We start from the raw sequence: 25,816 nt of genomic DNA, 5'->3' as shown, positions 1-25,816 counted from the left end.
TCCAGCACTGATTTGTTACGGGTAAACCATGTTTAACTAACATGCTGGAGGTTTTTTGAAGTTGTTACCGAGAGATTTGATGAGTATAATGCTGTTGATTTAGTGGACATGGACTTCTGAAAAGAAAACGTGCTGCACAACAGATTTGAGAAACGTTACAGTTATGGAATAAAAGGGACAGTAGCAGCATGGATGCAACATTGACTGAGTGACAGGAAATGGAGGGTAGTAGTTAATGGGTGTTTATCGAGCTGGGGGATGGGTTGTAGTGTCATTCCCCAGGAGTCGACTTGTCCTTGCTGATTTATATTTATGACATACACCTTAGTGTACAGAGTACATTTTCAAAATTTGCGGATGATACAAAAATTGAAAGCATTGTGAACTCTTGAGGATAAAGAGAACAAAGAACAATACAGCACAAGAACAGGCCCTTCGGCCCTCCAAGCCTGTACCGGTCATGATACCAACCTTTGCCAAAACCCTCATCACTTTCTTGTGCTGTAACACTCTATACCCATCCTATCCATGTGTTTGTCAAGATACTTTTTGAACGCCGTTAATGTATCTGCTTCCATAACCTCCCCAGGCAATGCGTTCCCCAGCCTCTGCGTTAAAAACCTGCCCCACACATCTCCTCTAAACTTTGCCCAAAGGACCTTAAACCTATGCCCCCTGGGTGACTCAACCCTTCATCCAGGGAAAGAGTGCCTGCCCATCCACTCTATTAATGCCCCTCATAATCTTGTAGATCTCTATCTGGTCAGCCCTGAACCTCCGTCTTTCTAATAAAACAGTCAGAGTCTTTTCAGCCTTTCCACATAGCTAACACCCTCCAGACCAGGCAACATCCTGGTAAACCTCCTCTGCACCCTCTCCGAAACTTCCACATCCTTCTGGTAGTGTGGCGACCAGAATTGTGTGTAATATTGGTTCTATAGAACTGTAGCATGACTTGCTAGTTTTTATACTCGATGCCCCGTCTAATGAAGGCAAGCATTCCACATGCTTTCTTGACTAACTTGTTCACTTGTGTTGCCACCTTCAAAGATCTGGACGTGCATAGAACATTACAGCGTAGTACAGGCCCTTCGGCCCTCGATGTTGCGCCGTCCTGTGAAACCCCTCTAAAGTTCCTCTACACTATTCCCTTATCGTCCATATGCCTATCCAGTGACCATTTGAATGCGTTTAGTGTTGGCGAGTCCACTACTGTTGCAGGCAGAGGCATTCCACGTCCTTACTACTCCCTGAGTGCATGTCCAGATCTCTCAGACTTTCTCTTTTCTTAAGAGTTTTGTCATTTTCAGTATATTTCCCCTCTATGTTAGACCTACCAAAATGCATTACCTCACATTTGTCTGGATTAAACTCCATTTGCCATTTCTCTGCCCAAGTCTCCAACCTATGTCCTACTGTACCTTCTGACAATCCTCAACACTATCTGCCACTCCATCAACCTTGGTGGCATCCACGAACTTACTAATCAGACCGGCTACATTTTCCTCCAAATTGTTTATGTACACTACAAACAACAGAGGCCCAAGCACAGATCCCTGTGGAACACCACTAGTCACCACCCTCCATTCAGAAAAACACCCTTCTACTGCTTCCCTTTGCCTTCTGTGACCGAGCCAGTTCTGTATCCATCTTTCCACCTCACCTCTGATCCCGTGTGACTTCATGTTTCATACCAGTCTGCCATGAGGCACCTTGTCAGGGGCTTTACTGAAGTCTATGTTATCAGCATCCACCGCCCTCCTCTCATCAATCATCTTTGTCACCCCCTCAAAAAACTCGATCAAGTTAGTGAGGTAAGACCTCCCCTTCACAAAACCATGCTATTGCTTAGAATTTCAAAAGCACATGACAGGTTAGTTGAATGTGTGGACAGATGAAATTCAATGTGGGGAAATATGAGGATGGTTCATTTTGATAGGAAGAACATGGAGAGACAAGGACTGGATCTTTTCAGGCATTCACGCTGGCGGGATCTTCCAGTCCTGCCACCAATGCGGAGGACAGCGCATGCCGCAGAGGTGTGGGTCCACCTGAGGACATGTGGCACATGAGCTGTTAATGCCATACGGACTGACCCATCCCTCCCACTGAACTCGTGTTCATTCTCCCGCACTTCTCCAGCCAACGGCGTCGGCCCATCCGGGCGGCCCCCTCCCCTCCCTCGCAAAAGACCACTTCGAGGATGCCACGATCGACACGTCACAGCCGACAACTATCATCCTCACCCTCCACCAGCGCAGGTACAAACACCTTGGTGGAAGATGTTAGTGGACAGGCTTCTGGGGCACAATCTGATGAGCACAACACAGTTACTGATGTACTCTCGGCGAGATAGCAGTTGGAGGTCTGCTGGATCCCAGGACCCAGCTGGGTCGCAGCCAGATGCTGAGCCGATGGAAATGCTATTCCAGAGCTGATGGAGACATTAGGAAGAGGGCGGTACATTCAGAGGGATATGTCCAGCAACATTTCAATAAGTCCATAGTCGATTGGAGGACTCCCAGAAGCTACGGGCGCAAGAGATGTTGCTGGCAATGCATGGCACCGAGGCCAACACTGTTAGGGTGGCAACCGCAGTGGAGAGCCTGGTGCACGACGTCAGCAGCATTAGTCAAGGCGTCAGGGTGGCTGATCTTGATGAAGTGCTGCAGGACATGCCCAATCTCAAACAGAAATGGCCGAATGCGCTGCAGAGCTTGTCTCGGTCACAGTTGGGTATTGCCCAGGCACTGCAGAGCATAGCCCCGTCACTGAGGAGCGTCGCCGAGGGCGTGGGCACGATTGGGGAGCCACCAGGGGAGCAGAGCCAGATGACGCAGGGGCAGCCGGTGACCTTGACTGCCACAGAGAGCAGATGGCCTCCTCCTCCACGTGGCGCTAAGTCAGCAAAGACATGGCACAGGTGCCACACTGATTCTTTTTTGAGGGTGGAGTTTCTTGCGGCACGCGATGTCCGCCATCTGTTCAAAGGCCCAGTGAAGCCTGTACACCCTGGGCCATCGCGGGTCTCGCCCTGGCCTAATGGGCGGTCGGGTCCTCAGGGTGTGGGTTGGGTCCCTGCACATGGGCCGCTGCCTCGAGCCTCTGCAAATGCTGCTGCTGTCCATCTCCGGTGTTTGGACGCCCGGCCTACCAGCAGCACCACTAGGGCCTGTTCTGCGGGGTCCACAATAGTCCCACCCGGGATCCTCCATTCCCTCATTGATCTCACCCCCTCCCCCACACATGGAAAACCCTGCCCACGCACTCACAGCCGCAGCAGGCCCCCCTCAACGGACCTCAGACACCCGCACATAACTTCAACTGGACCGGCGCTGATCCCCTCCCCGACATGCTCATCTACCCTCCATGAGTGGACATGTTCCCGGAGCTGTGTCCCATTTCTGCAGTGTTCAGGCACAGTGTTCAGGCATCATGGCCAACAGTTTGGCTTGGCAAAAGTTCCCACATACTACATGGCCCGCCCACCCACGGAAATCCACTTGGGTTATGTGAAGTGCTCACTTAACAACGATTGCCAATTCCCTATTTAGCAATAGCCTTCGGCCGCATCGGGAGAGGCCTCAGCAGTTGGTGGAGTTATGGAACGGGTACACACGACCCAGGGGTTGGCATGATGGAGCCGCACTGGGTTGCCCTCCCCCCTTCTTCCCATGGCGGCCCATCCCAACCGAGCACTAGGGCAGCAAGCCCAGCGACCTCGGGCTCTTTGCCTGTGAGCAAAGATGGCTACTCACCTCCTCAGCTCCCCGCTGAAGCCATTCCGCCAGATCCACCTTTTTAAAAAGGAGGACAAATCGGCGCTAGCGTGACCACTTTCTGGGGAGGCCGCTGAATCACTGGAGCCCATTGGCTATGGGATGACTTCTGTTCATTGTATGGAAAAAGGGCTTAAGTGGTGATGATTGGCTTCTCGCAACACTATGGCGGGATCCAGATTTTGCCTATGGGAGCGGGCCGCTTGCATCGCAAACAGTTTGGCACCTGCCATGGTTCTCCCGCTATTCACCGGCCTCGTTTCGCTCGAGCGAGAGCTTAACAAGAATAGAGAATCGCGGCCATTGTATTTTGCTTATATTGTTGCCAAAAGAAGGATTTGTCTGCACTCATTTCATGTACACTTATCATTGCAGCAGTTCATCAATCTGAGCTCGGTTCAAATCCATGTAGTAGAAGTCAATCCTTTACACATCGCACTGACCCATCTCATTTTATTTTCTCTGCCCATGAAAAGAATGAACAGGAAAATTTTCCTTTTACAGGATATTTCCAGTCTGTATCCTGTGTACCCAACAGATGTATTTTGTGTTGTGCTTCTAGGTGCGGCACATGGTATAGAAAACTGGCCATTACATTTTCTATGTCACTTCCTGCTGTAGATTTGGTATGGAAGTTCAAACTTGTGATGGATTCTGTTTAGTTAATGGAGCTTAATGCCATTACCTACTTATCCACCTAGCCCTCCTCTTTCGTACCAACTCCTCGCCCTCCCCACTCGTTGCCCATATCCTCATCGTGTTTACTCTGCAATCTTTCCTTGATAGATGGTTTTTTAATCATTCTGTTCCCAGCTTTTCACACTGTATTACAACAGAAGTCTGGTGTGATTTGCTCAAGTTCTTAGTACCGATTTACATTGGTGAATAAAATTGTTCACTAACCGTTCACTTTTTTAAAATATTTTTATTCTCCATTTTCACATTTTCTTCAGAATTTACACCCCATCAACGAACAGTAACGAGTAACAGTAAACAGTAATGAATACAATGACAATCCCCCTACCAACAACAACGATCCCATCCTTCCACCACTCCCAAAACCACGACCCACCTGACAATATAAGCATCAAATAAAACAAAATCCTCCCAAGGTGGAAAAAAAAATCAGGAATCGCCTATGGTCACCATTGACATATACAGTCCACCGCCCCCTCCCCCCCACCCCCCACCCCCACCCCCCTAATATTCAATGCCATCCAATCCCCGAAAGAGTACCGTGGATGATACCCATGAATTATAGACACTCCCCCAACCCCCTCTCCCAGACTCCTGCCCTCAACGTCCTCTTGTAAACTCCTCCCCCGAACCTCGGTTCCTTCCCCCAAATTTTCACCCCGGCTAGACTCACCGAAACCTGTTCTACCAGGCTCCGATGGCCGCAGCCCCTCCTCCCACCTCATTCCCGTTCACTGGCCGGCTTAAATTGGCCAGCATGGAAGCCCCCGCACAGGTCTCCTACCCCCTTGCCCGGTCCCAGGAAAACCAAAAAACCCCCTTTAGCACACAACCCCCGCATACACACCCAAGCCCCAAAGAACCATCATTTCAAATGAAAGTCCCATCTCTTCCCTTGTCCAACAGCGTCGACTCATTTAGTACATACACCAACACGCAGTGAAAAAATAAAGTTACATGAGGCTACATCGGTACACGACCATTTCTCAATTCTGCCACAGTCCTTCTGCCTTCGTAAACTCCTCCGCTGCTTCCGCTGTACCAAAATAAAAGTCCTTGGATTTGTAGGTCACCCTCAACTTAGCTGGATATACTATGCCACACTGCACCTTGCTGATGTACAGTGCCTTCTTCACCCGGCTGAAGGCAGCCCGCCACTTCGCCAGCTCCACCGTAAAGTCCTGGTATATGAGTATACCAGCTCCAGCCCACTGCACCACCCGCTTTGCCCAGCCTGGGACTTTCTCCTTCACGTTATACCTACGGAATCAGAGTTACTACTCTTGGCGGCTCACTCGCCTTTGGTATAGGCCTCCACGACCGGTGAGCCCGATCCAGTTCATATCGGGAGGGATCGTCCCCCTCCCCCAATAGCTTCGCCAAAATCGTGGCAAAATACTCCGTTGGCTTTGGGCAGACCCGCAATCCTCAGATTCTGTCGCTGGATCTGTTTTCCAGGTCTTCCATTTTGGCTCACAGACACTTGTTGGTCTCTATCACTCTCCGCAGCTCTTTCCCAATCGAGGTGAGTTGATCACTGTGCTGCGATGATACCTCTTCTACTTCCTTCAGTGTCTCACCTAGCTCCCGCACTTCCGCCGCTGCGCTCAATACTGCCGCCCTCACCGGGGCAATCGCTTCCTCCACCAGCACTTTCAATGCTGCCCCCATCTCCTTCTTCATCACTTCCATGTGTTTTGTGAACTGTTTTTCAAGTTCCACAGCCATCACCTTGGTCATTTCTTCTGCTGTGAGCAATGCAGCCTCCCCTGGTGTTGATTTGATTTGATTTATTATTGTCACATGTATTAGTATACAGTGAAAAGTATTGTTTCTTGCATGCTGTACAAACAATGCATACCGTACATAGAGGAGGAAGGAGAGACTGCAGAATATAATGGCACCGTTGTAGCAAGGTTATAGCAAGATTCCAGCCTCCACTTTCCTTACAGTTCCTGCGCTGACTTTTTCACTCCCCAGCGGACTTCCGTTAACCCCCTTTTTCACGGCTTCTTTTCTTCCAAACTTGGACATTTCTCCTCCCTGTGCCTTCTTACGGCCTTTTCAGCTTCTGTTGCCCCCGGGACCAGGCATTAAAACTCTGAAATTCCTATTCTCAAGCGGGAGCCCTCCAGTGTGCGGTTGCCTCCCGCCCGCCGTCACCGGATGTCAACGGTTCACTTTCAATGAGATACAAGTCATACTTCCTTCAAACCATACGCAGTTTGCGACAAATCCTGTTCAAGGCTATAGTCCAGAAATAGAAAACGTGAACAGGAAGATCTCTGTTTTGACTAATGACCTGCTGTCATTTAGTTCGGGGTTTCTATTGCCTGTGTAAATAGAAATTGTGATAATGATCATTCATTCCTTCAGTGTTTTTTATCTATAAAATAGAGTAATTTGCACTTTAGTCTAATGACGTGCACAAACAACCTCTATCACAAACATTTTATCTGCTGGAGCAATAACAGACATTTACTTGTCACGTTCCCCCATTATGGGTCATTAGTTCATGGCAGATCTCTAAAGGCCACCACTCTACCCCTGAGTAAGTAATACACCACATTTGGCCTTGCCACTAGATACAATTTGCAGCAAGCACTTGTATAAGATGCCTGCTGGAGAATTTGTATCTGCTTTTGCTGTTTTTTGAAGTGAATCTGACACCAACTAATTTAATATGCTGCACTTATTTCAGAGTCCTGTTGCCAAAATAATTGTACTGCTGTGTAGTTCCTGTGGTATGTTGAAGATACTCAGTGAGTGTCTGCAGTTCTAATTTAAAAGTTCACAAGGAAACATGTGTCTCCTTTATAAGTATAACATTTGTGAATTTTGGCCACACCTGACTCCTAAAATAAGGCTGCCTATTTTTATATTTCTCTCCACTCATTATGGTCTCCTCCAATTTGTATATGTGTCATATGTGCACTACCTGAAGGCAGGTCCTCCTTGAGCCACCTTTCTAGGCAGTTTCTGTCAGTGGTGATTTGCTATTACTTTCAATAGTCCGGCAGGAGAAGGTGGCAGGTCCCAAGTCTACGTAAGTCGGAATGGAAATCAAATGTACACTGTTACTCTCAACCACATTCTAGCCATATAGCCAACTGAGCCAACTGGCCACTATTGTGTATATATATTACAGAAGGCTTTATTTGCTGACACCACAGCTGCAGATGGAGGCACACTCATTGCACATACTATTGCAGTTCCTATGACGTCACTGCCAGCAACCTCCCAGGTTTGGTGCACGTTAAATTCAGCTCAAAAAGGACACTATTTTCACTGGCCTAACACCACTCCTCTCACTGACCACCCTGCTCTCGGCAGCTTGCCACCCCAATCACTGCCCCACTCCCAACCCTTCGCTGCCTCTCAGCATCTTGTTGACTGCCCACCATGTTCCCAATCCAATCCCTCACCACCCCATTCGCCACTCCTCTTCTGAGCTCTTGCTGCCTCACTTGCAGTGGAGCAAAAGGAATTTGGAGCGGTGAAGCACCTAACGATTTGAAACAGTATGGTGAGTGGGAGACAGGTCAGGTGATGAGGGATGGGTGGAGGTTCAACAGGCACACAACAATGATGTAAGCCAGAGTTATTCAAACTCAGTGTCGGGACCTGCGGGTGGGTGTCAGGAGGGTCGCGAAGCGATCAGTCGTGGCATTCCCGATTCGGGAGGAGCATAACTGCGGCGACCAGGTTTTTGGTAGGGAATGCCGGCCGTGACTGCCAGCAACCGCAGCTTTTTGTCTCTCTCCATCCGATTGGCACCCAGATTATCCAATGGGTGATTAGCTTTCCTGATGTCACATCTGATGCCCATTGTTCCGCTGACCAATAGGAGGAGGTGGAGGCGGTGGGACTGTTGGAGCTCGGGGCCTTTGAAGGACACTGAGAGCGGCCAAGTGATGTTTGTGTGAAGGGTGAGAATGGTGGGTCACGATGCTGGCAGTCAGCACAATAAGTTGCTTCCACAAGTACTTCAATGCCTACACCATCACAGGGAGGAGGGATTATGTGATAGCTGCAGAAACATGAATTGCTACAATTTGTTTGTTCTTCAAACTGAGATCTAAGAAGAAGGCACCAGCAGCAATCACAGAAAATAAATGATTTGTGGTTCTCATCTAGGGCAGGGTAAGTGGAATTTAAGGACCAGCGTGTGAAATTTGTATCATGTCACTATAATGGTGTATTATAAGTTATCAGTCTTCACAAATAAAACTGGGACTCCGTGTGCTATTTTTTAAAAAAGAGAATGCCGTCCACAAGCATACCCCCTCAGGCAGATACAGCAGTGCGTAGGCCCGGTGCCCAGCGGGGCAGACTGCCATCTCCTGGCGTCAACGTGCTGTCCAAGTACCATCTCCTCCTGACGTCAGTGCGCTGTCCCAGGACCAAGTTTCTTCATAAAAACGACAGAGTCTTCCCACCAGAAGTGACAGCAGAGAGCAGGTCATGCACCCGGTAGGCACACTGACGTCACGTGATCTGACCTTTGGCCGCAAAATCTTGTAACTGCCAGCAAGCAAGCAACAGGACTGTGTGAAGAACTGAAGATGGATCCCCTTGTAATAAGGAAGGGAGGGCCAGTTGTGAGATTCAGATCTCACAACTGAATCTGCTGAAGAAAGCTTCTTAGGAGAGTCCACAGCAGGACAAAGCAGTGCGGGTATGAGTTCCAGGGCCTCTGATGATCAACCCATAAAGAAGAAGCTGAAATCTGATGATTTCTTGACGTATGGCTTTGTGAATTGTTCAGTGTCGGTCAGAATGCAAAGCCCATATGTGTTAAATGCAGAAAAGCACTGGCAAATGAAAATTAAAACTCTCAAAACTTCAAAGGCATTTGAAGACTAAGCATGGTGAGTTTGAGGACAAACCTCTTGATTTTGTTCAAAGGATGCAACGAGAACTTACATCATCAGCTGAAGTCCTCAGCAGAAATGTAACATTGAATGACAAAGCAAATGACATCATGAGGATCAAGCAGGCTCACCTGTCGCATTAAAAGTAAGCGAAAATGGTGGGTCGCAAAGTTGAAGCAGTGTGGGTTGCGAAGGTCTGTTGGCGTGGGTGGTGAAGGATGGCCGGTTGGTAAAAATGGGCCCTGGGCAAAAATGTTTGAAAAACACAGATGTAAGCAGTAGGAGAAACCGCGTATGCATCAGTCTGTTGTCAGGATTTACAGTGATAAAAGAAACAAACTTAACCACAAAAACTGACCAAAATAAGATGAATTACTGATTTGTTGCAAATCTATCAGGTCTTACCTGATCCCACATCTGGACACACATTCATCAGGACAGACCTTTTGGCCACCATAACCCCTCGTGCTGAGGTGCTATTCTAGAAAAGCCATGCTTCCTTTGACATCATGAGGGGAGTCGGTGGGGAGCAAGTGATGCTGAGGAGAAGTGAGCAGAGCCAGCGGTACTAGATTTGGAAAGGGGTCAGCAGAGCCGGGTGTGTGGGGGTAGAGACAGGTTTCCCAAGACAGATGAAAGCCACTTACCTTTTGCTGTTTCATCACTTTCTCTACCCCCCCCCCCCCCTCCCCCAACTCAACCAAAGAACCTTAGCTTTGTTTCGCCTACCCTTCCCCCTTGGTGGATGTACCCAGCCTCTACCTGGAACATCTCCTTAAAGATCATCCATTGTCCCATTTCAGTTCATCTCGAGTCCTTGGTTCCATTTTACACCGACTAGACACCCTCTGATCACATTGAAGTTAGCTGTCTTTCAATTTCGAAGTTCCATATTAGGTTGCTCCTTGCTTTTGTCTTTTGTGTATTTCTAATCTAAACCTTACAACACAGTGATCCCCCACAGACACTTGGCCGACCTCATTCCCCTGCACCAGATCCAACAATGCTTCCTTCCTAGTTGGGCCAAGAACAAATCAAGGTAGTTCTCCTGGACATGTTTTATAAATTCCTTTACTTCCTTATCCTATACTCTAACATTATCACAATTGATATCACGTTAATTCAAGTCTCCTCTATCTCTACTCTGCAGTTCTTGATTTCCCTGCAGGTTTACTTCTCCGTCTAAAACTCACTAGAGGCCTAGGATGTAAGCCATCTAGATGAGGGGACTTATACAATCCTAGCAACACCAGCCTTTCCATAACATTCTGCCTATCAATTTCCACCCCATCCATTACCTGTCCTTTCTCTGCTTCGACCAATGTTTTGTCAGTATCCTCTTCCTTCATAAACACCAATGTAGAGTATTCATCATATACTCTAGCCTTGCCCTATACCTCTATTCACCCTCCACTAGTCAGTTCATACCCTTGTTCTGCTTCTCAACCCAAACCAAATGGATTTTGTCCCTGTCCCTGAAAGACGTCCTCCCTTTCCAACACCACAAAGTTTATCCTAACCAGTACTGCCAGCCCTCATCCCTTTTTCCCATTGTATATTTTCTGGACACGTTGTATGTGTGAATTTTAAACATCCAGTTCTCACCATTTTGAGCTACTTTTCTGTTATTGACACTCCATCATATTCTGACACCACTCTTTGTACTTGTAATTCAAGTTGTTAGATGGATTTAATTCCTTTTTCATTACAATTTCAGTTGACACATGGTTCAAAGGGGCAGTAATGTATAATCCACGATGAACAATGGTTTCTTTACCAGTTTTAATCTGATTTTGCACCATTAAGCCAGAGATCTACAAGGCCATGGCGCACGAAACCTTATCAGGGTTCAGAAAGATTCTTCTGTTTAGACTATATTTAGCTGAGACTGCGCTTTCAAAAGACCTTCAACTTTTAAAATTATTATAAATTAATAATTTAAATGAAATCCCAGTTGTTCCAATGCATTTATTAATTACATTAGTTAACTAATTATAACTTAATCGTGGTTCATCACTTCTGCAATCATTCATTTTATGACTGGCTACTACTTAATATAGTAATTTGATCAATACATGTAGTTTATACAGAATATAAAATAAATTCTTCAGCTACGTGTTAATAGTAAAATAGCTTTCTGGACCTTGTTAGTTATTCCAGCTTTCACTGCTATGCAGTTTTATTTATAACATTATGGAAAAAAATGACACTTTAATTTTAAAAGCAAAATGGGAATTGGGCAATTTATTTTGAAAAAGTTGGAGTCAGGAAGGCAAGCAACCTCTCTTCCCTTTGTTTCTGTCACATTATATGAAACTGTTTATCTGGTCAGCACATTAAAATGGAAATAACCTCTGAGAACCTTCCATTGAGAAACCATTAAAAATGCAGAAGGTCTCTCCTGTGGATTTAACAACCGCGATCCTCCAAATACCTGCAAAAACTAATGCCCACTGACCATACAGACTCAGGGCCGTAGAATGAAATTTCACAGAATATGTTTGAGGTAAAAATCATTCTATCGCAAACATGAAAATGTCTGAGATTCAGACACCACTGTGTCACTGCTTAGGTCACCAGGGACACATCACAGTGTGCACAGTGGGAACACCCATCACGTGACCAACCAGTTTGTGATAAGATTTTTTTTAGCGCAGCCTGATGGTTATCATTCTGGGAGAGAGAAAAAATTCCACCCTACAAGGGTGAAACCCTGCTCAGAGTCCACCAACAGGCAGATAAATAGGTCAAGCCATTTACCTCCCAATTTGAAGATCCAAGCCAGATCTTCATGACAGGGGTTCAACAGAACCTCAGTGGGAGCGAAGCAGAGGTATGCTGTTGCAAGTAGTGCGCCAATATGAATTTGTCACCAGAAATGTCCAACTTCCAGTGAACCAAAAGCAAATCCTCAGACCTGCAACCTTTCAAGCTTCCATCTCAACATTAGAGACTAAAAGTGACTTTTTGGACTTTTTAAGAACCCACGTGCATGCTCGCTCTTTTGTAACAGCCATTTTTTGTGTCCTGTTTGCGTGTGTGAGAAGATGCTGTTGTGAATACATTTTGGATGTTGAAAAATAAGACATTTACTCTTTATTTAAAATTTTATTTGTAAACCTGCTTGCATTTGCTCTTAAGAGATACCGATACCGTACTCGAGGTGTTAAAACACTTTAGGGCGGGATTCTCCGGAAAATTTCCAAGTGAGCTAGCGAGTGGGAATTGCTGCAGGTTTCTCAACGCTCAGCCCAGCAAGGCCGGCAATGCTAGTCAATGTTAATTGGTCCACTTAACGAGGCCTCCAGGCTTCTCGCTGCAAATGACAACTCGCCAGCTGATTTGCCGGGACCGCGCTCACCAGCCCCCCACTAACAAGGTCAAGCAGCACTTCAGCTGTACTTGTGCTTGGCCAACCCCAGCCAGCTTGCAATAATGGCGCTGAGGAGACCAGCTCCAATATTCAGGGATGCTGACTTGGGCATGCGGTGGAGGCCAGGAGGAATCTCCTCTTCTCCTGGGGGTCCCGGAGGGTGAGCCACAAGGCAGCCAGTGCTGCCTGGGACAAAGGTGGTTCCCACCCCGCTACCCAGAATGCCCTGCCCACGTACTCCCGACTGCAGAGGGTCCCCTTCAACGGGCCCCAGACTCTGTACCCAGACACCCGCTCAAACGTCAATCTGACCGCATGCTGGCCCCTCCCCGTAGCACTCACACACCCTCCGGCCATGGATATGTCCCCCAGAGCTGTGTCCCATCCCCTGGATGTTGGCTGCTGCGTGTGTGGTGTTGTCGTCTGCGGTGTTCAGCTACACTGTCCAGGCAAAGGGGTCTGATTGGGATGCGAGGCAATGACTTCCACATGCTACGTGGCCCACTCACCCACGGGAACACACTTAGGTTGTGTGAAGTGCTCACTTAACCACAGTTGTCAATACCCTAGAGCCTATAGCCTTCGGCTGAATGGCCAGAGGCCTTGGCAGTCAGTGGAGGTTATGCGTGGTCGGTGAGGCAGATGGGCAGGAACAAAGGTTGCTCCTGGAACGGGTACAAATGATCCAGGGATTGCCTCCCAGCACCCCTCCCCCACCTTCCCATGGCGGCCCACCACTGCGGAGGGTCCCCCACCACAGCCGAGGGTCCCCCACCACCCGCCGAGCACAGGGGCAGCAAGCCCAGCGCCCCTGGTTCTTTGTGAGGAAAGATGGCTACTCGTCTCCTCAGCTCCCCACAGAAGCCCTTCTGCCAGGTTCATGTTTTTCAAAAGGAGTACTAATTGGCGCCAGCGTGACTACTTGCTGGGGATGCCGCTGAATGACAGGAGATCATTGGATAAGGGGTGGCTCTCATTAATTGTATGGCAATGGGGCTTAAGTGGTGATAATTGGTTTCTTGTCATCCTGCAGTGAAATCCTGATTTCGCCTGCGGGAGTGGGCTAGTTGCATTGAAAAGTGTTCGACGCCTGGCGCGGATCTCGTTTTTGTCCCTCGCGCTATTTACTGGTCCCGTTTCATTTGAGCACGAGTGTAACGAGGCTGGAAGACTGTGCCCTTATTCTTTAAAATACACCCTGTTGCAGTCAGTCGAGAAGTGGAAAAAGGAGGAACCATCCTACCGACCATCTCTCCCCTGTCCTGCACACAGTGAATATAATGTAAAAATGATCAAGTTAAATAACTACCCAAGTTGACTTGCATTAGCCTGTTCCAATCAATCATGGTACTACATCCTTTCCTAGTACTATATAACACTCACTCCCTTATGCACCTGATTCCTCTTTTCTGCTTCCATATGCTGATGTCCATCTTGCTGCCAATTTAGTTTAAATGGTCCTCAACCGCAAGAGTGAACCTTCATTTTGGGACTTTGGTCCCAGGTGTACTGTGGTGCAACCTAGCCTTTTCAAATACGTACCTCTTACCTCAGAACTTGTCCCAATAGCCCAATAAATGGAATTCTTCTTCCTGCATCATCTTCAAGCCATGCATTGATCCTCCCAATCTTCCTATTTCTACTCTCACTATCACATGGCAAAGACAGATATCCAGAGACTACTACTTTTTGAAGTCCTGCTTTTTAACTTCCAACCCCTGCTCCATGGAACCTCAAGCCTGCCCTTTCTGTGTCATTGGTGCTGATGTGTGCCACAATTTATGACTCACTGTCCTGAAGAATATTCTGCAACCTCTCCATGATGTCCTTTACCCTAGCATCAGGAAGGCAGCACACCATGTGGGGCTCTCAATGGCGGTTCCAGAAATGTCTGCCTATTCCCCAACAATGGAATGTCCAACAACAATTGCATTTCAATATCTTGCTCTTTATCCACTGTAGAGTCCTTTGCCCTTAGTGCTGGTGGTCCACACTGCCCTCATTCCAGGTGTCTCCAATGCTGAGTATCTGAATGTGGTACACACCGCCTAAGACTCCTGCACTTACTTCCTCTACCTACTCTTCCAGTCAGCCACCCATCTCCAGTCCTGAACTCTCACTGCCCATGAGGTGATCATCTCCAGGAAACTCTCAGCCTTCCTGATGTTTGGCAGTGACTCCTGCTGCACCTTGGCTCAGAAGCCCTGAGGTTGAGCTCAAGCCACTGGAGACCAATTCCAAAACAAGGTGCTGGAATTTCAAGCAATAGGTGTCAACTATCCCTCCCTATTCCTGCTTTGAGAATCTAGTTAGTAACTCGTTTAACTGTTAATTTAAAGACATTGGATGCAATATTTATATTGTATTAGCATGCACCTTTTATTATATGGGCAAATGAAGGGCAGCACGGTGGCGCAATGGGTTAGCCCTGCTGCCTCACGGCGCCGAGGTCCCAGGTTCGTTCCCGTCTCTGGGTCACTGTCCATGTGGAGTTTGCACATTCTCCCCGTGTTTGCTTCTTCGCCCACACAACCCAAAGAGGTGCAGGTTGGTGAATTGGCCATGCTAAATTGCCCCTTAATTGGAAAAAGTGAATTGGGTACTCTAAATTTATAATTTAAAAAATTATTATTATTCTATTTGTATGCATATTGCAACTTCTTTTTCTCACCCTTACCCAAAGTATACTAAACTGAGTATGATTACTTGTTTTGAAAGATTGCCTTTCAGGCAGTTTTCTAATCAATAAAATAATCTGTTGAAATACAGTGTCCATGTTCAGATTGAATCTGATACTTAATGTTTATTTTAACAGACGTTTTTGTTGTTGTTGCAGAAATTGGGAACATTGACCAGGAGGTACAGAAGTATAATACGCCGGGTTTTGTCGGTTGCCTGTCACGAGTTCAGTTTAACCAGATTGCCCCACTCAAGGCTGCACTGAGGCCCAGCACTTCTTCTGCAGTCAGTGTCGAAGGAGAATTTGTTGAATCCAATTGTGGTGCATCCCCTTTAACCATTTCACCAATGCCAGCTGCAACAGATCCCTGGCATTTTGGCTCAGGTATGAGGGAGTAGTATCTGAAATAAAAACTGTTCATTGTTTCACTTTTCAATTTACTATTAATCTTCTGATACATTATGGTGTAATTTTTACTTTACTGCCTGGGCAGTGAGAAAGATTCAACTGAATCACTCATTCATTACGGATACGCCAGATTCTCTGTGCACTTACTGGAAGGTCACACTTGTGAAAGTCTAAAATTTAATGGCACACATTGTTCCCCAGGAGCCATGTAAATGAAATTTATGACAGGAAATATTTGAAGAATATTTTCTGTAATTTTCATCAGATTATCTCCTCCTATTCAGATTGACATGACTCCAGCAGCATTCATAATGCGAGATTAATGTCTTGATTTTATTTATTATAATATATATCAATATGTGCAATATAACTAACTCTTCAAAAGTTGAATCCGCATGTATCATAACAGAAACCGTGAGAAGTATGGAGGGACTTTTAAAAATAAAAACATAAATGCTTCACAGCTCCAGGGTCCCAGGTTCGATTCCCGGCTGGGTCACTGTCTGTGTGGAGTCTGTACGTCCTCCCCCTGTGTGCGTGGGTTTCCTCCGGGTGCTCCGGTTTCCTCCCACAGTCCAAAGATGTGCGGGTTAGGTGGATTGGCCATGCTAAATTGCCCGTAGTGTCCTAATAAAAGTAAGGTTAAGGGGGGGGTTGTTGGGTTACGGGTATAGGGTGGATACGTGGGTTTGAGTAGGGTGATCATGGCTCGGCACAACATTGAGGGCCGAAGGGCCTGTTCTGTGCTGTACTGTTCTATAGTTCTATAAACAATTATAAGGTTGGAAAGGCAAGTCATTGCAGTATGAGAGTGTTACAACCTCAAGGGGTCAGATCTACATTGTATCAAATTCCCCTCCTACACCTTGGAATACAAAACCCCCAGGTGATTAGGGGGCAGAGCTTCCTCCCAATTGGAGGAATCCCCATAGGATATAAACCCTGACCTGGGAGCAGGTCGGGGGGTCGGCGAGGACCCGGAGAGGAGTGGTGTGGTAGTATGACTAGAGGTACTACGGTACCTGGGAGTGTGAGCTACCATTGGTGGAGAAGGCTCGCGGCTCATTGTCCCAAGTGTTTGCATTTCATTGGTCGGAACGTAAGGTAGCTCCGCCCAATGAGGCGGGGTATAAGAACCCGTGTTTCCCAGCAGCCAACCTTCTTTCTGTACTCGAGCTGCTGGGGAAATATCTTGTTGATTAAAGCCTTCAATTCGGACTACTTCCTCGTTTCAGTAGTTATTGATTGCGCATCAAGTGAGTAGACAGTTATTGTATTGTGGAGTAGTAGAATAAACCTTGTATCCTGTCAATCTGGCTATGTGTGGAGTCCTTGCCTTCGGTCTCAACAGAGGGCCTGGCACATATTGGCTTAATGTGGAACTGGGTATGAGTATAGTACTGCCACAAAATGATGTAAAGCAGTGGTTTTCAATCAATGTGTGCAGCAAGCACCGTGCAAATGCGCCATGAAAGTTCATAGCTTTCTCTGAACCCTTGCTGCTGGAATGCTAAGTTCGGAGGCCATGCAGACTCCGAGCCCGACTTTAGAAAGGGCATGTTGTGTTCAAGGCACCAATCCCTGAATTTCAGATGGTTCAGATTGAGGGGAGTGTCCAATTAAGAGCATGTGAAATCCTAATAATTAGTTATTTTTTCTGTCCCTGTGTACTTGGAGGGTGGGGGAATAACGGAGAAGGATGATGTCCAGCCCACTGAGCGGGAATGGAGTCAACCAATGATAATGGAGTGAATCAGATTGTGGAGCCTGTAGACATTGTAAAGAACACATGATCCCACCTTGGAGTCAGTCTAGTGTTGGACAGAGCTATGTGCATAAGCAAGCATGGCAACACCTCAGCTTGAACCCTTTACTGTATATATGTACATAGTTCTTGTTAATAAATTCATGCAGTTAACCTTATTCACACTAAAGAGTTCATTGAGACGTGCCAAATGATATCAAACACCATTCAACTGTCACCATTTGGATTGTTTTAAATAATTGGTAATTCCCATCTTTTCATCCAATTAAAATCTAAGATTTTTTCCTAACATTCTTACCTGCTTTCTTTTACAGTAACAAAACTGATATTTGCACCTTTTTTGTATTCTTTCTGGAATCAGAATATCATGCTGCTATCAATTGTTATAGCTGGCTTTTACCCTGCTCCCATTTTGAAAATTGCAGCATTTTAAACAATTATATTACCAAATCGATTTCTGATGAAAGCCATGAGCTGAATTTTACATGCTCCCACTGGGCATGTTTTCAGCATGGGGGCTGGTAGGGGTAGCAACGAAAAATAGGGTAGTTGCTCACCCCCAAAAGACAGTAAGTGGGCGGTGCTGAAATCGGCAGCCCGCCTGCCATATTTAAATAAATAATCACGGTTCCGTTGAGCTTGGTAACAAGCCAGTTGATCCCAATAATACACTGCCTAGACCATAATACAGTTGACCTCTCCTCCCAATACCCCAAAATTACCTTCCTCCAGTATCCATTGCGCCATCTTCTTGAGACTGGTTGCAGTCCTAGCAGCACCTATTAATGAGATAGAACATAGAACAACATAGAACAGTACAGCACAGAACAGGCCCTTCGGCCCTCGATGTTGTGCCGAGCAATGATCACCCCACTTAAATCCACGTAACCCGTATACCCGTAACCCAACAATCCCCCCATTAACCTTACACTATGGGCAATTTAGCATGGCCAATCCACCTAACCCGCACATCTTTGGACTGTGGGAGGAAACCGGAGCACCCGGAGGAAACCCACGCACACACGGGGAGGACGTGCAGACTCCACACAGACAGTGACCCAGCCGGGAATCGAACCTGGGACCCTGGAGCTGTAAAGCATTGATGCTAACCACCATGCTACCGTGAGGCCCCTACTACCGTGAGGCCCCTGCTACCGTGAGGCCCCTTGAGATCTTGGCACTCCTGGAGCTGCGAGACAATGTGATTGGCCAGCAGCTCCAAAGGGTGGGACAACCTTCCCAGTGCGGAGCAGAAGTCCCTCTTATCAAGCAATTTAGCCCACCCGCAGTACATAAAAGCTGCAGGGTAGGCTGGTGCAGACGAGTTGGTTTCCAACCAATTTCACTTCTGTGAGGTGGGAGGGGACAGGCGGCCTCCCCCCGCCGGTAATCTGTAGCCCCATGACTTTGTAAAAGCTGTATTAAACTCCTGGAAACAGATCATCTACCCACCTACAGTCTGTGGTGAATGTGTAACCACTATAAATTCACACTGTACATTATTGTGTCCCTGTGGGCTCCATCTGTGAGCCGTTGCGCGGCTCTGCCCACAGAGGGAGATGAGGAGCATGTACAGGACTCCGCCCTTGGCTTCGCCCCCAGCAGGAAGTATAAGTGCTGCGGTCCTGCGAGTCCGCTCTCAGTTCAGCATAGTCGCAGGCAGGCTCAGTTGTAAGCCGATTAAAGCCACAGTTTACTTCAACTCGTGTCTCTGAATGAATTGATGGTCGCATCAATTTAATCGGCTTAAAACGTACTATGGAATCAGCCCTCAAACCTGATCGACTGGAACTCGATCCACAAGCCGCAGAAGCAAAGGATTTTTTTTTGCACTGGCTTTGGTGCTTCAAGGCCTATCTGGCTGCGTCGACTACCTCCTCTGTTACAGAAGAACAGAAACTCAGTCTTCTCTACGCATGGGTGAGCCATCGTATTTCAACTCAACTTGATGTAACTGACACTTATACTGAGGCCCTCATGATACTCGACCCCCTGTACGTGCGGCACATTTTTACAACTCGCCGCCAGCGCCCTGCAAAGTCGCTAGAAGACCATGCGCGACCTTAAAGCTCTAGCACGAGAGTGTAACTTCCAGGCCGTGACAGCCTCCCAGCACATGGAACTCGCCGTCCGAGACGTGTATGTTGCAGGGGTCTGATCCAATTATGTGCGGCAGCGTCTTCTCGAAAAAGGGGCCCAGGACCTGGAGGACACGGTTCCAAAGTTTAAATGCGTTCCCCGCCGATCACGTGACCCCATCGTGGACCCCCGACCAGAGACTGCCTCAGGCCTGCGCCGCACAGCCACCCACCCACCACGGGGGGCTATCATGCCACTTTTGCGGCCAGCCCCAACACCCCCAGCAGCACTGCCCAGCCCACAACGCGACCTGCAGCAGCTGCGGGCGGAAAGGGCACTTTGCTAAGGTCTGCCTGGCCAAAGCTAAAAACTCTAACTCGAACCCTAACCCAAACACTCGCTCCTCCGACTCCCAGGCCCGCAGACCCCGCAATGTGGCAGCGTGTCTGCCGACTCTGCCTCCGCACAACATGTGCGACTCACAGGGGCCGCCATCTTGGCAATCCTCCCCCACGCAGCCGGCCATGTGCGATTCATGGGGACCGTCATCTTGGGCGCCATCTTCCTCGCCGCCCGCCACGTGCGATGCATGGGGGTGGCCATCTTGGATGCCATCTTCCTCGCCGCCCGCCACGTGCGATCAACCGAAGCAGCCATCTTGGCCATCGCCCGCTACACCACTCGCCGACTATGACCTCCGCGGACAGTCATCACGGGGCCGCTCCAGCACCGCCGACTGCGCCACCGACTACCCGCAGCTCATTGCAGTCACTTTGGATCAGTCGCGGCCAAAGCACCTCAAGAGCTCCATGATGTTCGTCCAGATCAACGGATACGAGACACCGTGCCTGTTCGACTCCGGGAGCACTGAGAGCTTTGTTCACCCAGATCTGGTAAGGCGCTGCTCACTCCCGATATTTCCGACACAGCAAACAATCTCCCTCGCCTCAGGGTCGCACTACGTTCAGATACAGGGGTGTACTATTGCGACGTTAACAATACAGGGCGCTAACTACACCAACTTCCGACTATATGTGCTCCCAGACCTCTGCGCCCCCCTCCTCCGAGGACTGGATTTCCAGTGCAACCTCAGGAGCCTAATACTCAGTTACGGCGGACCTCTTCCCCCACTCACTATATGTAGTCTAGCAACGCTGAAAATCGACCCCCCTCCACTCTTCGCTAATCTCACTGCCAATTGCAAACCAGTGACCATCAGCAGCAGGAGGTATAGCCTGCAGTACAGGGTATTTATCAGATCCGAAGTCCGGCGTCTGTTACGTGAAGGAGTCATAGAGGCCAGTAATAGCCCCTGGAGAGCTCAGGTGGTGGTCGTCAAGACCGGGGAAAAGTTCCGGATGGTGGTTCATTACAGCCAGACCATTAACCTGTTCACGCACCTCGATGCTTACCCCCTCCCCCGGATTGCAGACATGGTAAATCAGATCGCCCAGTACCGCATATTATCCATGGTGGATCCGAAGTCAGGATACCACCAGCTCCCAATCCGTCTCCGGAGGACCGCCACTACACCAGGATACCCCCATCACTTACTGTCCAACGCCGAGTCCTTTTGATGCTTTGCATTCGTTTGATAAATTGTTTCGGAAAAAAAAGTCTTACTGTGTTTATGTTATTTCACTCCAATTTAAAATGTTCCTGAATGAAAGTGTCCGTGACGCACGGCCGACGATGTTGTGGCGATTTCGGAGACATGGGTAGAGCAGGGACAGGAATGGTTGTTGCAGGTTCCAGGATTTAGATGTTTCTGTAAGAACAGAAAAGATGGTAAAAGAGGGGGGGGGGGGTGGCATTGTTAATCAAGGAAAGTATTACGGCGGTAGAAAGGACGTTTGAGGACTCGTCTACTGAGGTAGTATGAGCCGAGGTTAGGAACAGGAGAGGAGAGGTCACCCTGTTGGGAGTTGTCTATAGATCGCCGAATAGTTCCAGAGATGTAGAGGAAAGGATTGCAAAGATGATTCTCGACAGGAGTGAGAGTAACAGGGTAGTTGTTATGGGGGACTTTAACTTTCCAAATATTGATTGGAAATACTATAGAACATCGAACGATACAGCGCAGTACAGGCCCTTCGGCCCTCGATGTTGCACCGACATGGAAAAAAAAAACTAAAGGCCATCTAACCTACACTATGCCCTTATCATCCATATGCTTATCCAATAAATTTTTAAATGCCCTCAATGTTGGCGAGTTCACTACTGTTGCAGGTAGGGCATTCCACGGCCTCACCACTCTTTGCGTAAAAAACCCACCTCTGACCTCTGTCCTATATCTATTACCCCTCAATTTAAGGCTATATCCCCTCGTGCTAGCCACCTCCATCCGCGGGAGAAGGCTCTCGCTGTCCACCCTATCTAACCCTCTGATCATTTTGTATGCCTCTATTAAGTCACCTCTTAACCTTCTTCTCTCTAACGAAAACAACCTCAAGTCCATCAGCCTTTCCTCATAAGATTTTCCCTCCATACCAGGCAACATCCTGGTAAATCTCCTCTGCACCCGTTCCAAAGCTTCCACGTCCTTCCTATAATGAGGCGACCAGAACTGTACGCAATACTCCAAATGCGGCCGTACTAGAGTTTTGTACAACTGCAACATGACCTCATGGCTCCGGAACTCAATCCCTCTACCAATAAAGGCCAACACACCATAGGCCTTCTTCACAACCCTATCAACCTGGGTGGCAACTTTCAGGGATCTATGTACATGGACACCGAGATCCCTCTGCTCATCCACACTACCAAGAATTTTACCATTAGCCAAATATTCCGCATTCCTGTTATTCTTTCCAAAGTGAATCACCTCACACTTCTCCACATTAAACTCCATTTGCCACCTCTCAGCCCAGCTCTGCAGCTTATCTATGTCCCTCTGTAACCTGCAACATCCTTCCGCACTGTCTACAACTCCACCGACTTTAGTGTCGTCTGCAAATTTACTCACCCATCCTTCTGCGCCCTCCTCTAGGTCATTTATAAAAATGACAAACAGCAACGGCCCCAGAACAGATCCTTGTGGTACGCCACTCGTAACTGAACTCCATTCTGAACATTTCCCATCAACTACCACTCTCTGTCTTCTTTCAACTAGCCAATTTCTGATCCACATCTCTAAATCACCCTCAATCCCCAGCCTCCGTATTTTCTGCAATAGCCGACCGTGGGGAACCTTATCAAACGCTTTACTGAAATCCATATACACCACATCAACTGCTCTACCCTCGTCTACCTGTTCAGTCACCTTCTCAAAGAACTCGATAAGGTTTGTGAGGCATGACCTACCCTTCACAAAACCATGCTGACTATCCCTAATCATATTATTCCTATCTAGATGATTATAAATCGTATCTTTTATAATCCTCTCCAAGACCTTACCCACCACAGACGTTAGGCTCACCGGCCTATAGTTACCGGGGTTATCTCTACTCCCCTTCTTGAACAAAGGGACCACATTTGCTATCCTCCAGTCCTCTGGCACTATTCCTGTAGCCAATGATGACCTAAAAATCAAAGCCAAAGGCTCAGCAATCTCTTCCCTGGCTTCCCAGAGAATCCTAGGATAAATCCCATTCGGCCCCGGGGACTTATCTATTTTCACCTTGTCCAGAATTGCCAACACTTCTTCCCTACGCACCTCAATGCCATCTATTCTAATAGCCTGGGTCTCAGCATTCTCCTCCACAATATTATCTTTTTCTTGAGTGAATACTGATGAAAAGTATTCATTTAGTATCTCGCTTATCTCCTCAGCCTCCACACACAACTTCCCACCACTGTCCTTGACTGGCCCTACTCTTACCCTAGTCATTCTTTTATTCCTGACATACCTATAGAAAGCTTTTGGGTTTTCCTTGATCCTACCTGCCAAAGACTTCTCATGTCCCCTCCTTGCTCGTCTCAGCTCTCTCTTTAGATCCTTCCTCGCTTCCTTGTAACTATCAAGCGCCCCAACTGAAACTTCATGCCTCATCTTCACATAGGCCTCCTTCTTCCTCTTAACAAGAGATTCCACTTCTTTGGTAAACCACGGTTCCCTCGCTCGACCCCTTCCTCCCTGCCTGACTGGTACGTACTTATCAAGAACATGCAATAGCTGTTCCTTGAACAAGCTCCACATATCCAGTGTGCCCAACCCTTGCAGCCTACTTCTCCAACCAACACATCCTAAGTCATGTCTAATGGCATCATAATTGCCCTTCCCCCAGCTATAACTCTTGCCCTGCGGGGTATACTTATCCCTTTCCATCACTAACGTAAAGGTCACCGAATTGTGGTCACTGTTTCCAAAGTGCTCACCTACCTCCAGATCTAACACCTGGCCTGGTTCATTACCCAAAACCAAATCCAATGTGGCCTCGCCTCTTGTTGGCCTGTCAACATATTGTGTCAGGAAACCCTCCTGCACACATTGTACAAAGAACGACCCATCTAATGTACTCGAACTATATCTTTTCCAGTCAATATTTGGAAAGTTAAAGTCTCCCATAACAACTACCCTGTTACTTTCGCTCTTTTCCAGAATCATCTTCGCCATCCTTTCCTCTACATCCCTAGAACTATTAGGTGGCCTATAGAAAACTCCCAACAGGGTGACCTCTCCTTTCCTGTTTCTAACCTCAGCCCATACTACCTCAGAAGAAGAGTCCCCATCTAGCATCCTTTCCGCCACCGTAATACTGTCCTTGACTAGCAGCGCCACACCTCCCCCTCTTTTGCCCCCTTCTCTGAGCTTACTAAAACACCTAAACCCCGGAACCTGCAACAACCATTCCTGTCCCTGCTCTATCCATGTCTCTGAAATGGCCACAACGTCGAAGTCCCAGGTACCAACCCATGCTGCCAGTTCCCCTACCTTATTTCGTATACTCCTGGCATTGAAGTAGACACACTTCAAACCACCTACCTGAACACTGGCACCCTCCTGAGAAGTCAAATCTGTGCTCCTGACCTCCATACTCTCAATCTCCCGTACCCCAAAACTACAATCCAGGTTCCCATGCCCCTGCTGAATTAGTTTAAACCCCCCCAAAGAGCACTAACAAATCTCCCCCCCAGGATATTGGTGCCCCTCAGGTTCAGATGTAGACCATCCTGTCTATAGAGGTCCCACCTTCCCCAGAAAGAGCCCCAGTTATCCAAAAATCTGAATCCCTCCCGCCTGCACCATCCCTGTAGCCACGTGTTTAATTGCTCTCTCTCCCTATTCCTCATCTCACTATCACGTGGCACGGGCAACAACCCAGAGATAACAACTCTGTTTGTTCTCGCTCTGAGCTTCCATCCTAGCTCCCTAAAGGCCTGCCTGACATCCTTGTCCCCTTTCCTACCTATGTCGTTAGTGCCAATGTGGACTACGACTTGGGGCTGCTCCCCCTCCCCCTTCGAGTACTATAGATGGGTCAGTTTTTGTGCAGTGTGTGCAGGAGGGTTTTCTGACACAGTATGTAGACAGGCCAACAAGGGGCGAAGCCACATTGGATTTGGTACTGGGCAATGAACCCGGCCAGGTGTTAGATTTAGATGCAGCTGAGCACTTTGGTGATAGTGATCACAATTCGGTTATGTTTACTTTAGCAATGGGCAGGGATAGGTATATACCGCAAGGCAAGAATTATAGCTGGGGCAAAGGCAATTATGATGGTATTCGGCATGATTTAGGATGTATAGGATGGGGAAGGAAACTGCAGGGGATGGGTACAATCGAAATGTGGAGCTTTCTCAAGGAACAGCTACTGCGTGTCCTTGATAAGTATGTACCTGTCAGGCAGGGAGGAAGTTGTCGAGCAAGGGAACCGTGGTTTACTAAGGAAGTTGAAGCACTTGTCAAGAGGAAGAAGAAGGCTTATGTTAGGATGAGACATGAAGGCTCAGTTAGGGCACTTGAGAGTTACAAGTTAGCCAGGAAGGACCTAAAGGGAGAGTTAAGAAGAGCGAGGAGAGGACACGAAAAGTCGTTGGTGGATAGGATCAAGGAAAACCCTAAGGCTTTCTATAGGTATATCAGGAACAAAAGAATGACTAGAGTAAGATTAGGGCCAATCAAGGATGTAGTGGAAAGTTGTGTGTGGAATCAGAAGAGATAGGGGAAGCGTTAAATGGATATTTTTCGTCAGTGTTTACACTGGAGAAAGACAATGTTGT

General features: G+C 47.7%; 1 protein-coding gene across 1 annotated transcript in view; it reads left to right on the top strand.

Annotated features, from left to right (window-relative positions):
- The window catches only part of cntnap2a (contactin associated protein 2a), a 2,445,269-nt gene that overhangs the window by 2,379,512 nt on the left and 39,941 nt on the right, over positions 1-25,816 (top strand). Inside the window, exon 22 of the mRNA XM_038797786.1 lies at positions 15,559-15,786. Coding sequence (XP_038653714.1) covers positions 15,559-15,786 — 228 coding nt within the window. The remainder of the gene's footprint in view (positions 1-15,558; positions 15,787-25,816) is intronic.

This window comes from Scyliorhinus canicula, chromosome 5 (assembly GCF_902713615.1).
Source record: "Scyliorhinus canicula chromosome 5, sScyCan1.1, whole genome shotgun sequence".
Classification (NCBI taxonomy): Eukaryota; Metazoa; Chordata; class Chondrichthyes; order Carcharhiniformes; family Scyliorhinidae; genus Scyliorhinus; species Scyliorhinus canicula.
The sequence above is the reverse complement of the archived record's forward strand: the minus strand, read 5'-3'. Positions and strand labels throughout refer to the sequence as shown.